This window comes from Caenorhabditis remanei, chromosome I (assembly GCF_010183535.1).
Source record: "Caenorhabditis remanei strain PX506 chromosome I, whole genome shotgun sequence".
NCBI lineage: Eukaryota > Metazoa > Nematoda > Chromadorea > Rhabditida > Rhabditidae > Caenorhabditis > Caenorhabditis remanei.
This window is the reverse complement of record NC_071328.1, coordinates 13400204-13415491: the sequence shown is the minus strand read 5'-3', so window position 1 is coordinate 13415491 and position 15288 is coordinate 13400204. Positions and strand designations below refer to the sequence as shown.

The 15288-nt window shown below is 38.1% G+C and overlaps 3 protein-coding genes and 1 pseudogene across 4 annotated transcripts; 2 read left to right on the top strand and 2 right to left on the bottom strand.

Moving 5' to 3' along the window:
* Window positions 1–93: 93 nt before the first annotated feature.
* On the top strand, window positions 94–2888 carry GCK72_002970 (uncharacterized protein; the record flags this gene model as incomplete). The annotated part of the gene is made up of 4 exons (XM_053723722.1): window positions 94–97; window positions 734–1607; window positions 1724–2516; window positions 2583–2888. The coding sequence occupies 4 exons, from the start codon at window positions 94–96 to the stop codon at window positions 2886–2888; spliced, it is 1977 nt and encodes a 658-aa protein (XP_053592367.1).
* GCK72_002971 (uncharacterized protein) lies at window positions 130–2825 on the bottom strand (the record flags this gene model as incomplete). Its single annotated transcript, XM_053723723.1, has 4 exons — window positions 130–314; window positions 744–1670; window positions 1721–2548; window positions 2594–2825. 4 exons carry the CDS (start codon window positions 2823–2825, stop codon window positions 130–132), a joined length of 2172 nt encoding a protein of 723 aa, XP_053592368.1.
* Window positions 2889–3670: 782 nt separating the features above from the next.
* Window positions 3671–5243, top strand: GCK72_002969 (uncharacterized protein; the record flags this gene model as incomplete). The annotated part of the gene is made up of 4 exons (XM_003095556.2): window positions 3671–3754; window positions 3810–3929; window positions 3978–4179; window positions 4780–5243. 4 exons carry the CDS (start codon window positions 3671–3673, stop codon window positions 5241–5243), a joined length of 870 nt encoding a protein of 289 aa, XP_003095604.2.
* Window positions 5244–6525: 1282 nt separating this feature from the next.
* On the bottom strand, window positions 6526–15282 carry GCK72_002968 (annotated as a pseudogene). The gene is made up of 8 exons: window positions 15024–15282; window positions 12788–12846; window positions 10663–12657; window positions 10489–10615; window positions 9564–9624; window positions 8509–8650; window positions 7317–7555; window positions 6526–6607 (listed from the first exon to the last, which is right to left on the bottom strand). Coding segments are annotated over exons 1-8 (2964 nt in total).
* Between the last annotated feature and the right edge of the window lie 6 nt (window positions 15283–15288).

The window sequence follows — 15288 nt, the reverse complement described above, 5'->3', positions numbered from 1 at the left end:
ATCGAGTACAAGATTCACCGGGTTTTATTCGAGTATTGAGTTGGGGGTGCGCAAAATATGACACATTATATAAATAAATTTACAGAGTAATCGATGAGTTAGTAGTTAGTAAAAGTAGATGCTTCCCGATTAGTAGACAACTGGCTGATGACACTCGGCGATTTGATCGGCGGTGGTGCAACGACCGTGTTCCGGTGAGAAGAAGAGTCCCGACTCGCAGATGAAGACCGACTCGTGTCCGTTGACACAGTTACGGTAGTGTTGGGAGCATGGCTCGATGACGTGTGGTCCTTCGATGCAGGTCGGGATGGAGGCTGGAAAAGTAGAAATTTTACGGATAAAATAAGCTGAAACCCCAAATTTTCTAGAATTTTAACAGAAAATGTTATTTTTTTTGAGGAATTTTCCAAATTTAGCATAAAAATAGTGATTTTACGGATTAAATGATCTGAAAGCCCGATTAAAAAAAAAAAGAATTTTGTCTAAAAATAATGGTTTTTTGGACGAATCTAACAAATTTAGCATAAAATTAGAAATTTTACAGATAAAATGGGCTGAAACCCCGATTTTTCTAGAATTTTCACTGAAAATATTGCTTTTTCAAAACGAATTTTACAGATTTAGCATACAAAATTGGGATTTTCTGGATAAAATAGGCTGAAAACTCGATTTTTTTTAAAATTTTAACTGAAAATATTGCTTTTTTTCCAAATCTAAAATTTTACTTTGATAGAATTCCTTACCGGTTGTGGTCTGGTAGACTTGCTCGGTGGTAGTCTCAACTGGAACTGTGGTCGATGGAACATCGGCGGCAGTGGTAGTTGTGTAGACAGCCTCAGTGGTAGTCTCAGCTGGAACACTGGTGGTTGTGTAAGCCTCGGTGGTGGTCGATGGGACATCAGCGGCCGTTGTGGTAGTCTCCTCTGCGACGGTGGTCGTCTCATAGGCTTGAGTCGTCGTCGATGGGACATCAGCAGCTGTGGTGGTGGTTTCAGCCTGAGTCGTTGTTGTGTAGGCATCAGTTGTAGTCTCCTCTGGGACTGTGGTGGTCTCATAGGCTTGAGTAGTCGATGGAACATCAGCAGCCGTCGTTGTGATCTCAACTTGAGTGGTAGTCTCATATGCTGGAGCAGTGGTGGTTGTATAGGCCTCAGTGGTGGTGCTTGGGACATCAGCTGCCGTAGTCGTAGTCTCCTCTGGGATCGTGGTGGTCTCATAGGCTCCAGTTGTGGTCTCAGCTTGAGTGGTTGTAGTGTAGGCCTCAGTTGTAGTCTCATAGGCTCCAGTTGTGGTCGTCGATGGAACATCAGCGGCGGTGGTTGTGTAGACAGCCTCAGTGGTAGCCTCAGCTGGGATAGTGGTGGTCTCATAAGCCTGGGTAGTCGGAGCATTGTAAGCAGCGGTCTCAGTCACTGGAGCAACATATCCATATCCAGACGACTCGTCACCGGATCCACTTCCCTCATCATTTCCAGACGCATTTTGGCACTCTGGCACGTTCTCAGTGTAGTCACAGATGACACGAGCCTCGTCGAACGCGAGTTTAGCCGGACACTGCATTGGGATGGTACGTCCGTTGGAGCAGGCGATGTAGTGGTCGCTGCACTGTCCGAATGAGTAGAATCCGTCTTCTTTGTCTCCACAGGTGCGGTCAGTTGGAACGTCATCAGCTGAAAAAGAAAAAAAATAGGTGAGAATAGAGTTTTAAGCTGAAAGTTACCAGGAGCATATGGAGAAGCGGTGGTCTCAATTGGGACTGGAACGTCGTCAGCTGGAGCGGTAGTGGTCTCAACGTCGACTGGAGCGTAGTATGGAGCAGTGGTAGTCTCCACATCGGCAGCTGGGGTAGTTGTGATGTCTACTGGAGCATATGGACTAGCAGTGGTCTCAACTGGAACCGTGACATCTTCGGCTGGAGTCGTGGTGGCTTCAGTGGTGACTGGTGCGTAGTATGGGGCGGTTGTTGGCTCAGTGACGTCTTCAGCTGGAGTGGTGGTGGTCTCAGCGACGTATGGGGCAGCGGTGGTCTCAATTGGAGCATATGGACTAGCAGTGGTCTCAACTGGAACCGTGACATCTTCGGCCGGAGTCGTGGTGGCTTCAGTGGTGACTGGTGCGTAGTATGGAGCGGTTGTTGGCTCAGTGACGTCTTCAGCTGGAGTGGTGGTGGTCTCAACATCGCCTGGAGCATAATATGGGACTGTAGAGGTCTCCACATCCTCGGCTGGGGTCGTAGCTGGCTCGGTGACCGGCTCGTATGGGCTAGCGGTAGTCTCGACTGGAACTGGCACGTCCTCAGCTGGCACGGTGGTGGCCTCAGTGACGACACGAACGTATGGGTTGGCGGTGGTCTCAACTGGAACATATGGGTCGACTGGAGCAGTCACGTCAGCAGCTGGAGTCGTCGTGGCTTCAGAAGACGCACCGTAGGCCGATGTGTAGTCCTGTGGAACTCCTCCGCACTCTGGAACGTTGTACGAGTACTCACAAGCGACGATTCGGTGGTCGTAGATCAGGTTTGCTGGGCAGTCCATGATTCTAGCGATTCCTGAAAAAAAATTGTTAATTTTTGCCACTTTTAGCTGAAATTTACCTCCAGAACAAGTCAAAAACTGTGGCGAGCATCCACCGATCGGATAGAGACCATCTTCCTTCGCCGAACAGTCCGTGTCCACGAAAACAGGCGTGTCGGAGCCGGATCCGTCACCAGAAGCTTCTGGAGTTGTGCTCTCGAGTGGAAGGTTCTCGTACATACCAGTGACACCATATTGGGCACAGACAGAGGCGACGAGGAGAGCGGCGAGGACCACACGTTTGGGAAGCATCCTGGAAAGATTTTGGGTGAGATGGATGGAATTAGTGAGAGAAAACGGAGAATTTTGTATTGAGAGTGAAAAAAAACCAATTTTTAGAGTGAAAAAGTACGAATTTTAGGGAAACTAGACCAAAAATTGCAACCTGCTGGGCGAATATGCAAGCTAAAAGCAGCATTTTTGAAAAGATTTCAGCAAAAAACTGAATTTTTAAAGCTGAAAATCCAAATTTTAGGCTGTCCCAGACAAATTTTGGCCTAAAAATAACAATTTTCGGATGAAAACCAAGTAAAAATTGAAGAACCGACTGGAAAAATGAAGCAGAATGAACCAGACTGACAATTTCCAACCGAAAAAAACAATAAAACATCAAAACAACACCAAAAATTCAGAAATTCCCGCCAGAATTTAAGCCGTTAGTCGAATAAAAAATCGCCCAGGTACTGTAATCGCTTCGAGACCAATTTTACAATTTTTGGTGTGCGCCTTCTTTTCTTACTGTATTTTAAACCTTTATTTTTCTTTGCTCTCCCATTTTTTGTTTTCTGCATATTCTTCAAATTTTTTAAATTCAAAAAATTTCTGATTTTTTTCTAAATTTTTTCATGTCTTGTTTGCATTGTTTTCTCTGTTCCTGTTTGTGTATTCAGTGACTTTTCCTTTTTGAACGAAAAATAGCAAGTGCGCCCCGTTGTACACGCGCGAAATCGCGATTTTAAACGAATTTTTTCACTCATTTTTTGTCATTTTCCTCTCTAGTTTTCTTCAAAATCAACCGTTTTTGCTCATTTTTTCTGTAAAAAATCAAGAATTTCAGCGTCTTTCTAATAAAGTTTCCAGAAACTACTTTACTAACCATGTGGAGCGATACTACCGTCGATCAAGACAATGGAAACGGATGGGCCGCCGGCGAGTCCTCGTTCATGACCGATAGAAAACCTGTATTATTTTTAATTTTCAACAATTTGAGCATAAAATAAAACCTGCTTATTTTAGGATTCCCGCGCCACAACTCTCGGTGACCGTCTGCCAGTGCCCGTCACAATTTCGAATCTCAACGAGCATTTCTCGTCTCAAGACGACAAATATGTAATTGGAAACTTCCGTTTCGCAACTGTAATTCCTCGTTTTTGTTTAAAATTTATTTATTATTTCATTTTTCAGGTTTTAACCGTCGGAACTGTCAAGGATATTCATCAAGACGGCACAACTTTCACCTATGAGCTCTGTGATCCGTCTAACGAGTCCATGGAGTATCGTGCATTGAAGTACGAGAACGAGGGATCCGCTTCTGATCATTCGGCGATTGTTGAGGGAAGTCGTGTTCGTGCGATCGGAAAGCTGAAGGGATTCGATGGAGTCAATAGTGAGTTGAGGAGCAAATGGCTTTGGGAAGGCTGAAAAATCCTATAGAAAAATAGTTTTTCCCTTAATTTTCAACTGAAATGTCAGGTTTTCACTCGAATTTCAGCCAGATTTTCGATTTTTGCTGGAAAATAAGGTATTTTATCGAGTTTTGAATCTTTTTCGCTCAATATTTTTTGACAAATGCGGAATTTTCATGGAAATTCAAAGGTTTCTAGTTTAAAAACCAATTTTCCCCGAAATTTTTATTTGAAATGCCGGGTTTTTACCGGTAAAGCTGGAATTTCATTCGGATTTCAGCCAGATTTCCTGTTTTTTCTGGAAAATAAAGTATTTCATCGAATTTTGAAGATTTTTCGCCCATAATGCAGAATGTTCGGAAACATTCTAGCTTGAAAACCGATTTTCTCCTTAAGTTTCGAAGTTTCGCAGCGGAATTATCCAGACTTGCAAAATTCCGGGCCGGGCCCTAGAAATTTTCATTCCGGCCCGGCCCGGCCCGTTGCAAGTCTGGAATTATCTAGAATGTACTTTTTCCACGAAAAATCGAGTTTTCCTCGCTCTAAATCCCTCAAACTTGACATATTTTTCTATTTTTCAGCCATCATGCTGTTCAACATCACTCCAGTCACCGACGACAAGGATTTCACAATTTTCGAGTTGGAAGCAGAGGCCGCCCGTCTTTTCTTCCAGAAGAATATGAGCGATAAGCTGAAGTCAGAAGTCACTTCTCGTGGATTCCAGGGAATGTTGGCTCCACCGAAGAGCCGTGGAGGTCAACAACAACAGGGACAATCTTCCTCTCATAATGACAATAAGGAGAGAATCTATCAGGCGCCAAGTCATCAGCCACAAGCGGCCCAAGAAGTGACACTCAGAGAGCGAGTTCTCGATATTCTGAGAGCTGTCGATGGAGATGCTCGTGAAGAGGGATCGAATATTCAATGGATTGCTGAGCAGGTCAACGAGAGAGATATGGAGAAGATGAGACAATGTCTCGGGGATCTCGTCGAGTTGGGACTCGCCTACACAACTACCGACGAGGAGAGCTTCTCCGCCATCTAAATGCTCTTTTTATTGTGTTATGATTTCATTTTAACTTCCCCATTCGTCTCACTTTTTTGATTGATACTCGAAAAAACTCGTATTTACTCGATAATTTCGGATATTTTTCAGATTATCAGAATGGAAAATGCTCGGAAGTCGAAAAAAAGACTGAAAAATGGTAATCTTGGAGGAAAACTATTTTAAAAGACTCGTATTTACTCTATAATTCCGTTAATTTTTCAGATTCAGATTGAAAAAAGGAGGGAATTTTGGAGGAAAACCCTTTGAAGAGATAGAAGGGGATGAATTTTCGACGAAGCTTTCCTTTTTCATTTTTAATATCAAAATCATCTGAAAAAGCGAGGATTTTAAGATTTGAGCCAAAAAAACGGCATTTTTCGATGAAAATTATACTGAAAACTCGGTTTTTGTGCGTAATTTACAAAAATGCTTGGTTTCGAATCGGATTTTTGCAATTTCTCAGTAAAAATGTTTTTTTTTTGAAGCTTCAGATGCTTTTTCTGATAAAAACTTCCCGAAATACCAAATTTTCGGCATTTTTTATCGCAAAATTTGAAAAATTGTGCAAAATTGGTTTTTAGGTGAAAAAATGTAAATTTTTGTAGTTTTTTCTCGCGAATTCTTCAATTCCAGCCAAAAAAATTAACTGAAAATGTATGTTCCCTCATATGTATTCAAATTTTAGCCAAAAGTGACATTTTTCGATGAAAATTATACTGAAAACTCGGTTTTTGTGTGAAATTTACAACATTTGGTTTTCAATTGATTTTTTTTTCAGTTTTCATCCGTCTGGACAGCCAGAATTCGGATTTTTGCAAGTTTTGAGCTGAAATTGCTTTTTTTTGCAGTTTCTGGTGATTTTTCGGAAAAAAATTCTCGAAATACCAATTTTCATCGCAAAAATTGAAAAAATGGTGAAAAATTTAAATATCTGTAATTTTTTCTCGCTTTTTCTCTAATTTCAACCAAAAAATCAGCTGAAAACTGCTTCATAAAAAACAGAAAAGCATTTTATTGTGACAGAAAAGAATTGATAATTTGGACATAGCGAGTGGAAAATAAGAAGAAATGATGCGAAGAAAAGGAAAGAGAGAGCATTGGTTTTGGAAGAAGAATCGGCGCGGAAATCACAAATCAACCCAGGCGATTGAACACACTTCGAGCTACCTGAAAATTGAGAAAAAAAAATTATTTTTTCGATAAAAAATCAGGGGAATTAAATCTAGGTGTTAGGTGCAAAAAGGTGGTCTCGGATTTCGGAATTTTCTATTCTTAAAAGTCACATTTTCAATGAAAAGACCATTGTCAGGAACTGCTCGTAGCCGACGGTGATGACGCCATCGCGGTCCGTGTCGACGTCTCTGAAAAAAATTAGTTTTGGTAAATGCGCTCCATCGCAAATCGGTGTACTCCACTCGGACAAGCTGAATACCGATTTTTGAAATTTTTGACAATTTTTTCAGGAAAAACTTCACTATTTATCGTCAAAAATCAATTTTTCATCACAAAATTCATTTTAGGTGAAAAATTTAAATTTCTATAACTTTTTCTCGCGAATTCTTCAATTCCAATCAAAAAATAAGTTGAACAAATGTCAAAATCCATAATTCAATAAAAATTTTCGAAAAAATGAACGAAAAACGGTCAAAAACCTTATAACACCGGAAATCTGTCGTGTACTCCTCTCGGACAGGTTGAATTTTTACAGTTTTTCATCGATTTTTTGATGATTCATGTGCCTAAATCTAGCAAAACACATGATTTATCGAAAAATTCGGAAAAAACGACCAAAAACGGTCAAAAATCCGAAAAAGCCTGAAGTCTGACGTGTACTCCTCTCGGACAAGTTGGATTCAAATTTTCGGATTTTTTTCGGTTTTTTCAAATTTTTTTCCATGAATCATGTGCTCAAACTAGCGAAGTACACAATTCAATGAAAAAAAGAAAAAAAATTGCCAAAAATCCGTTAAAATCGCTGCCAACTGTATTCGTCTTGTCCGAGAGGAGTACACGGCAGAGTCTCATTTGCGGTGGAGCGCGTTTGTAATAACGCTGAAACACTATATTAACCTGAAAGCAGCAGTGAGAGTCTGCAAGACGACGCAAAGCTGAATGAAATCGTCGAAATTGATTCGATTACTGTGGGAACGATCGAATTTGTGCATGAGAATATTGTAGAATTGAGGAGACAAACGATAGCCGAATTGAGTCAATGCATTCGTCAACTCCGTCTTATCAATGTTTCCAGAACCATCGGTGTCGAAGCCACGGAAACAGTTCGTCCAGTCGTTGATGTAGCGCCATAGGGCCTGCAAAATTTGAAAAGAATTTCAAAAAAAAAGAAGTTTTCCGCAGAAAATGTCATTTTTCTTTTGAAAATTGCTATCAAAAACCGAAAATTTCAGTTTTTCCTTGCGAAAAATAGCCATTTTCAGAGATTTTTTTCGCGTCTGGTGTCGAAATGTTAGTATCAAAACGTCCCCAAAACCTGATGGGGCATTATTGCAAAATGAGAATAAACCACGCCCACTTTTTCGGAAACGGTCCGTTACTAGCTCGACACAGTTGTTACAACTGCGCTCCACCGAAATGCCATTGAGAAATGTCTCTGTTCCTCTGCGTCTCTCAATTTCGCACACAATTTTCTTCGGTTTCGGTAGAGCGCGTTTGTAAGAAGCGTTCCGTCCTAATACTAGCAAAGTCAAGAGAATGGTTTTAAGGTTGGTCTAAAACAAAAAGGGGCGGAGCCTAATTTTGGTGAAAAAATGGAACATTTTCGAAATAGAGCGCATTTGCATTAAAAAATTCGAAGAAAACTACAAAATTCTGTTAAATTGTATGTCTGGCGCACCTTTGGCGCGTTTTGAGAAAATAGACAACTTTCAGCTATCTGAGGCGCTTTTTACGCGTTTTTGTCATTAAAAAATCTGTTTTTTGTAAAGAAAAATGGCGAAAATTTTAGAAAAATCGTTCAAAAACGACCAAAATCTGTTCGAAAGTTTGTCTATCTGTCTGAGCAAATATCCGGATGTCCAGATGTATGCCTGTGTGTCGAAAAAACTAGAACTCTAGAATAATCGGCCTGAAAAGTCAGAATTTACACTCGGAAATTGATATTTTTCGCAAGAAAACATCTGAAATTTCCGATAAATGTCATTTTTTGCTGAAAAAAACTATATTTAAGCAGAAAATCAAGCTGAAATTTCCAGAAAACTCGTTGAAAATCTTTATTTTGCTCTTTGAACTTTCTCTTCATTCCTACCTGAAACTCGCTGAAATTGATTGCTCCATCTCCATTCGAATCAAACATTCCGATCATAAGACGACAAGTTTCCGGATTAAATGGATTCCATGTTCCATTCGAAAGAGCCAATTGTAACTCATCCGAACTGATTTGACCCGATCTGAAGATTATCGGATTTTTTGGGGGAAAAAATAGGCAAAATTTGAGTGGAAAATTGAAATTTTCGGGGCAAAACTATGATTTTTAAAGCTTTTTAGTCAAAAATCACCATTTTCCATCAGAAAAATACATTTTCAAGCACGTTTTTTCACAGAAAAGATGAAAATCACTCATTTTTAATCTGAAAATGATAAATTATTGCAAAAAAATATATAGAAATGAACAGTTTCACATGAAAAATGTACTTTTTGATATTTAAAATAGACAAAATTTAGCTTTCAAAAAAAGAACAAAAAGTAAAATTTAAAAAAATTTACTTTTTGTTATTTACATTTTTAAAGAATTATTCGATTTTCTATGTATTCTGGTGCGTAAAAAGTTGATTTGACACCTGAAAACATGAAGAATTGCTTTTTTTCCAATTTAAAAAATAATTTTTTTAATTTTCGAAAAATATCAACATTTTCAGAAAAATGCGAAAAATTGAAATTTCCGTTTTAAATCACAAGAAAAAGACGAGAAAAACTAGGGAATTAGCTGAAAATGTATATTTTCTGATATTTTTTTGAAAAAAAAAAGATAATTTTGAATTTTTTGGCTGAAAATGGTTTTTCGAAAATAAAAACTGTAATTTTTGGTGTTTTTGAGCGCAATTTTTGAGTTTTCCCTAAAAAGAACTCTAATTATTATGGTTTTCACTTTCAAAAAAATTACATTTCGGTTAGAAATACTCAAAAATTTCGTTCAAAAACACAAAAAATGACAAATTTTTACTTAATTTTCGGAAAAAAGCATTTTCAGTCAAAAAATTCAAAATTTTCGTCCTTTTTCAAATCAAAAAACCCATAAATACAAGATTTCCAGCTGAAACTGCAATTTTAAATTATTTTTTTCTTTATTAATTTATTTCTTACCGATCCTTATCAACAGACGAGAATATTTGTTGCAAATTCGGTTGTTGGAAAGCCATTCGTTCTGAAAATCACAGAAAAATTGATATTTGAAAAGTGAAAAACTAAAAAGAATGGGAAACAAACATCGGTTCTGAATGAAAATATAAATAAAAATGAAAGCGAGAGATGCGTGTTTAGTGAAGAGACGCAGACATTCGGGGAGAAGTTGAAGAGGGCGAGAGAGAGTGTGTGGAATGAAGAGACGCAGAGACGAGAGGAGGAGATGAAAACAGTTATTAGTGTGACGTCACACTAACGGAAAGATGACTCATTTTAAGGGCACAGTCATTCAAAGTGATAATGCGCACAACAGACATAGCTGGCGCGCTTCCCGTTACAAATTTCTCCTATCGTCTGCGCCCTCTCTTTTTGAGCTGTTCCCTGCGCGGCGAGAATTATTGATTTTTGCTATGAATTTTTCTGTTGAAAATGGACGAAATTTTGTAAAATTATATCGTAAAAAGCAAAAATCTAGATCAATAAGAAACAATTTATATTATAAGAGTAATTTTAATTTAAAAAAAAACTTAAAAATCATAAACACGCAGTGAAAATAAATGAATTCAATTTTGATCCCAGGAAACCCCTTTGTCAAATAGAAAATTCAAGTTTGCGTGATACTGAAGCATCAATAATGCACGAAATTCGGGATTCTGAACGGACGCATACCGAACTAACAGGTTATTGAATAATGGGTGGAGGGACTCGACGCAATGATCACTACACCTCCCCCAAGTATTATTTTTTTTAACGAAAGGAATTACATGTGAAGAATATATATGTAGCTTGGGAGTTATGCTCAAATGGGGGTGTTGTGTTTTCAATTGTTCTATGAGCAACCCCAAATTATTCTCCATCGCTTCAATTTCTTCTTGGGATTTCGTACAGTTATTACTAAATCCCATTCCTTCTGATAGTGTGGTCATTATATTTCGGAATCCGGACACGTCCACAGAAGGGGGGAAAACAGATAAGATTTTGGTGGCGTTTTCTGGGTTCAGGACTCGGCGGGTCTGTAAAAAAAAGACATCTAGACATGCCTTCTAACGTATTTAGCTACCTGATTACCCGTCATTTGCTGGTAATAAACTCGAGGGTCACATTTGATTGAGACCAGTACATTTTCCAACTTTTGTCTAGTTGGTCCCTTCCCAACAAAAAGCTCTTCCTCCAACTTTTCCTTTTCTTTCATAACGGTAATTACCAAATTAGAATTTGATTCGATTCTCTTTCTGACATACAACAGCCTATCTTCGACATGATCTTTTCGTTCAGTGATAGTGGGTTTCACATTCAATTTGCAATCAAAGCAAGAAGTGAAAGCTGATGTTGAATTCATGCATTCTTCCAGTGAGAATAGGTTTCCACATGAGGTGTGAAATGTTTGGGAGCACTCTGAACACTGAAATACATCTTGATTCTGATGCTTTGAATGTAGGTAATTGAAGCAGCAGTGTGGAGATGAGCAACCAAAAACAAACGGAGTGGTAGGTGTAATATTGTTCTCCATTTTTTCGTAAACTGAAATGACGTCGAGCATGAGATTCTCTGTTTCCTGCAATCCAATGAGAATACGAGTATAATCATCTAATTCAGCATTAAGCATTTTCAGATATTCCCGTTGCTCTTTAGAAGATTCCGGCAAATCTCCAAATTTGAAATCTACTTTGTTACATAATGCAAAAAGAGGATCGACCACGTAGGCTTTTACCAAACCCATGAATATATGTAATGGAGGTGGTTCAACATCATATGGCTCAATATTCAATAATGGATTCCATCCATCGGTTCTCATCTGCTCCAATGTGCGACTTTCTCCTGAAGTGGCAAAATCAAAAGATCCGATGGTATCCCGATTTTTTCCTGATTTACAAATCTTGATGTTGCATGTAAAACACGGATCGGAACACGACTGTCCGGGATGCTGGTAAATTGAGCTGATAAATTTGCAGTCTGCGACCATTTTAATTCGAACTTTACGTTTCACGATTTTTCCATTTTCACAGTACTCAATCGATGTCAATTTATTCAGACTGTCGAAAATAATTCCGAAATTCTCTTTCAGAGAATCATGGTTGTCTGTTCCAGTGTACCATCCTAACAGTAGCAACGAGTGTGAGCTATTTGGCTTACTACAATTTTCAATGATAATACATAACTTTGTCTCTTCTCCTCCTTTATCTCCCGTTACAGCAATCACGATATCTTCCTTTGTTCCACTATCAAAAACAAGATTGGAGAAAGCATCCAAAGATTCAAGTCTTCTCCTCAAAACACTTTCCACATTCAGACATGCAACTACGGTCTTTGGCACCCGAAATAGCCTTCCGCAAACTGTCTTTTCCAACATAGTCGCCACGATACTGTAGTCGCTTCGAGGGTCGTATCTTTTCCTTATACTATCAACAGACAATCGTGAAGCAAACACATCGAACGATAGCTTTGAAGATAAGAAATGTTTTAATCCCTGCATAACAGAAGCCGACAACTTGAATTGGAGAACCACATGAAATGTTTCCTCAGGAGTTAATTTCAATCGAAATTGAAATTCATGATTTCTATCAAAAAAAGATACCAAATCAGTGACAAAGAGGTCCAGGTCTTCTTTACCAACTAGCTCTTCCATGAATCTAACGACTCGCTGACACCTAACATTCTTCGTCAGTTTTCCAATTTCTGCGTATTTCTTCAATATTTTGCCTCCTGATGGCGACGATGAAATCGATTTTCTCTTCTCTTCTTTCAGCTCATTTATCAAATTATCGTTTTTCATTTCTAATATAGATAATTTTCCGTATGCATCTTGTAATTCTCTTTTTGTTGTCAAATGAGATTTGAACTCATGGTTCAACTCGGTATCTTTTTTTTGTAGCTTTTCACTCAATTTTTCGAGAGTTTCTTGCAGATCTATTTTCAGTTTTTGTTCTTTTATCAGTGCTTCATTCAGGGTGTCAAATTTTGATTTCCAGAGCAAAGATTCGACGTTTGCCGTTTCAACTTTTCTTTTTTTCACGTTGCTGGCGCCGGCTTTCGAACGAGGTGACGGTTTCGGCATCTGAATCGTACTTGTTTTAAAATGATTTTTTCTCATATTTGCTATCTTCCTACTCTTTGTCAGCTTAATGTTCCCATTTCCATTATGAATCTACCACTACGAATCTTAGCTTTTTCCACTCTTTACCAACCTTGTCTCTAACAATCTTGACCCAACAGCCGCCTCCCGTCTCACTGAACCCTGTCTTCTCTGAAACAGTTGTATGTAATTGAAATGCAATCCTATAGAGATCTCGAAATAACAATGGAACATATCAAACACTCTTTTTGCACTAAACTCTTTCAAATTCGATAATATTTCAGCTTATTTTATTCAAAACCTTCTTCTTTTAACGTTCGAAAAAAAAAAATTTGTCGAAAAAATGTTATTCTTTTCCTTTCAACTTTTTTTTTCCGGAGAGATGTGACTTGTTTTTGGTCTTGAAATGTTCGCCGTCAAAAACTGCACAATTGTTACTTCTTTAGAACACGCATCGACATTTCCAACAACTTTTATAGCCTGAAAACCTTGAAAATCTTGATTTTTCAGTTGATTTTTTAAAAACTTATTCATCTCTGCAATTTCTCAACCAAATTTTACGTTTTTACATTTATTCGATCCGTTTTCAGTCTGTTATGAATTGTTACTACATTTGGTGCGAAGAAAATTGGTTAAATTTGAAATAATTGAAAAAAACTTCATTTTTTCATAAAAACGGGTAAGGCGCCAGCAATCGGCGCAATCGCGCTCCGTTGCGGATTATCACTTTGAAAGACTGTGAGGGGAAAGAAGAAGGGAATTGTGAAATCGAATGAATAATGGTATCTAAATATTATCAGGGAGATTTCACGAAAGACGGATATTTCGTAATAAAGTTTTTTTCTGAAAAATGGTGTTTTTTTTTGAAATTTGGGTTTGGAAGCTAGGGAAAAAATACAAGTACTTTTTTAATTGAAATAATCTATTTTTGAACATTTAAATAAAACACAGAGTCTCGGAATGAGTAGTGAAAATAAACGCGCTCCGCTGAAATCAGCTAAAAATTTAGCGCGAAATTCAAAAAAAAAATTTTGTTTGTTTTTTAAATAGAGTTGATCTTGAAAAGAAAAACTGACATAAATCGGCTCAACACGTGGTCGATTAAGCTGCGTATCAAAACGTAATGCTTAAAGTCGAATTGAAAAAAATTAAAATTTGAATTTGCCGCCAATGTCTCGTGGAGCGCGTTCGATTTCACTACTCATCCCGAGACCCTGTGAACTATTAGCTCGACACAGTTTTTACAACTGCGCTCCACCGAAATCCCCTTGTCTCTTTTTCTCTGAGTCTCTCAATTTCGAACACTATTTTCTTCGGTTTCGGTAGAGCGCGGTTGTAAGAAGCGTGCCGACCGAATAGCCACTGATTGGGTCGCGTTCGATTTCAGAAAAATTTGAAATGATAAATTGTAACAGCATCTAGAAATGGAAGAGGAAAGATGCAAAAAGAACGAAAATTTTGGACCAACCTAATATTTAACAAAGCAAAAAGTTTGTAGTTTGAATTCCACCTGCAAAATATTTTCTTACTTTTCAATAAACAACAATTGTATGATTCATGGTCAACTATTTATTCGTCTTTCTTCCATGAGGAACAAATAGACAAACATTGCAATTTGAGGCATACAGGGTACGATGATATGCATCTGCTACAGAATTCACGGAGGAACTCAAAGACGGCCGGGAGCTCTTACTAGGATCCCGAGTCGAGTTGGAGTTACAGATCGAGATATATATCACTAGAACGGACATTTTGCGTTGATTTCAAATCTGTATTCCAATTTTGCTAAACGATCTCGTGAAAAAAGTTTTTTGCGTTTTTGAATCTTCTCAGTGCAAAAATGAGAATTTTCAAGCCTCCCAAAATTAACGCTTTTCTTAATTTTTTCAAATTTATTTTGTGTTGTACTTATGAGTACGGATGTGAAGATAATTCTGGCAAAGTTTGATTTCAGAACTTATTTTCAGAAAAAGTTTTGTGGAGTTTCGTAAATTTTCAAAAATATTTTTACAAAATTACAAAAAATTTGTCTGAAATTTTCTGAAAAAAACTCTCATTTTTGCACTGAGAAGTTACAAAAACGCAAATAATTTTTTTCACGAGATCGTTCAGCAAAAATACAGATTTGAGATCAGCATGAAATTTCCGTTCTAGTGATATATATCTCGATCTGTAACTCCATCTCGACTCGGGATCCTTCCCTAGTAAGAAAATTGAAATAAAGATTCCCCACGACCGTCTGCAGACGTCAATATGTGTTATCCATTCATACAGTATTCAAATGTTTTGTATTTTATATGATTGTACGAAACAGAGAAAGAAAACAACACAAAAAGAAGGAAGCTCACTTGTGTTGAATCGTATACATCTAGTGTTTTGCTTATTTCGAGTCTTCACAGGACAATACCCATCCGATGGTTTGACAACAAATGAGAATTCTCTTGCGTGTCGTGCCAACTTTTCTAGCAAATATTCAAAGTCTTCATCGGTTCTCGGTGTGAACTCGCAGTAGATCTTTTCTATCGATTTCTGTGTATCCAACACCCAATCGATCGCTTGTCTATGGAAATAGGTTATTCCTGTCAAACTACGTATTGGTGTAGACATCGAGTA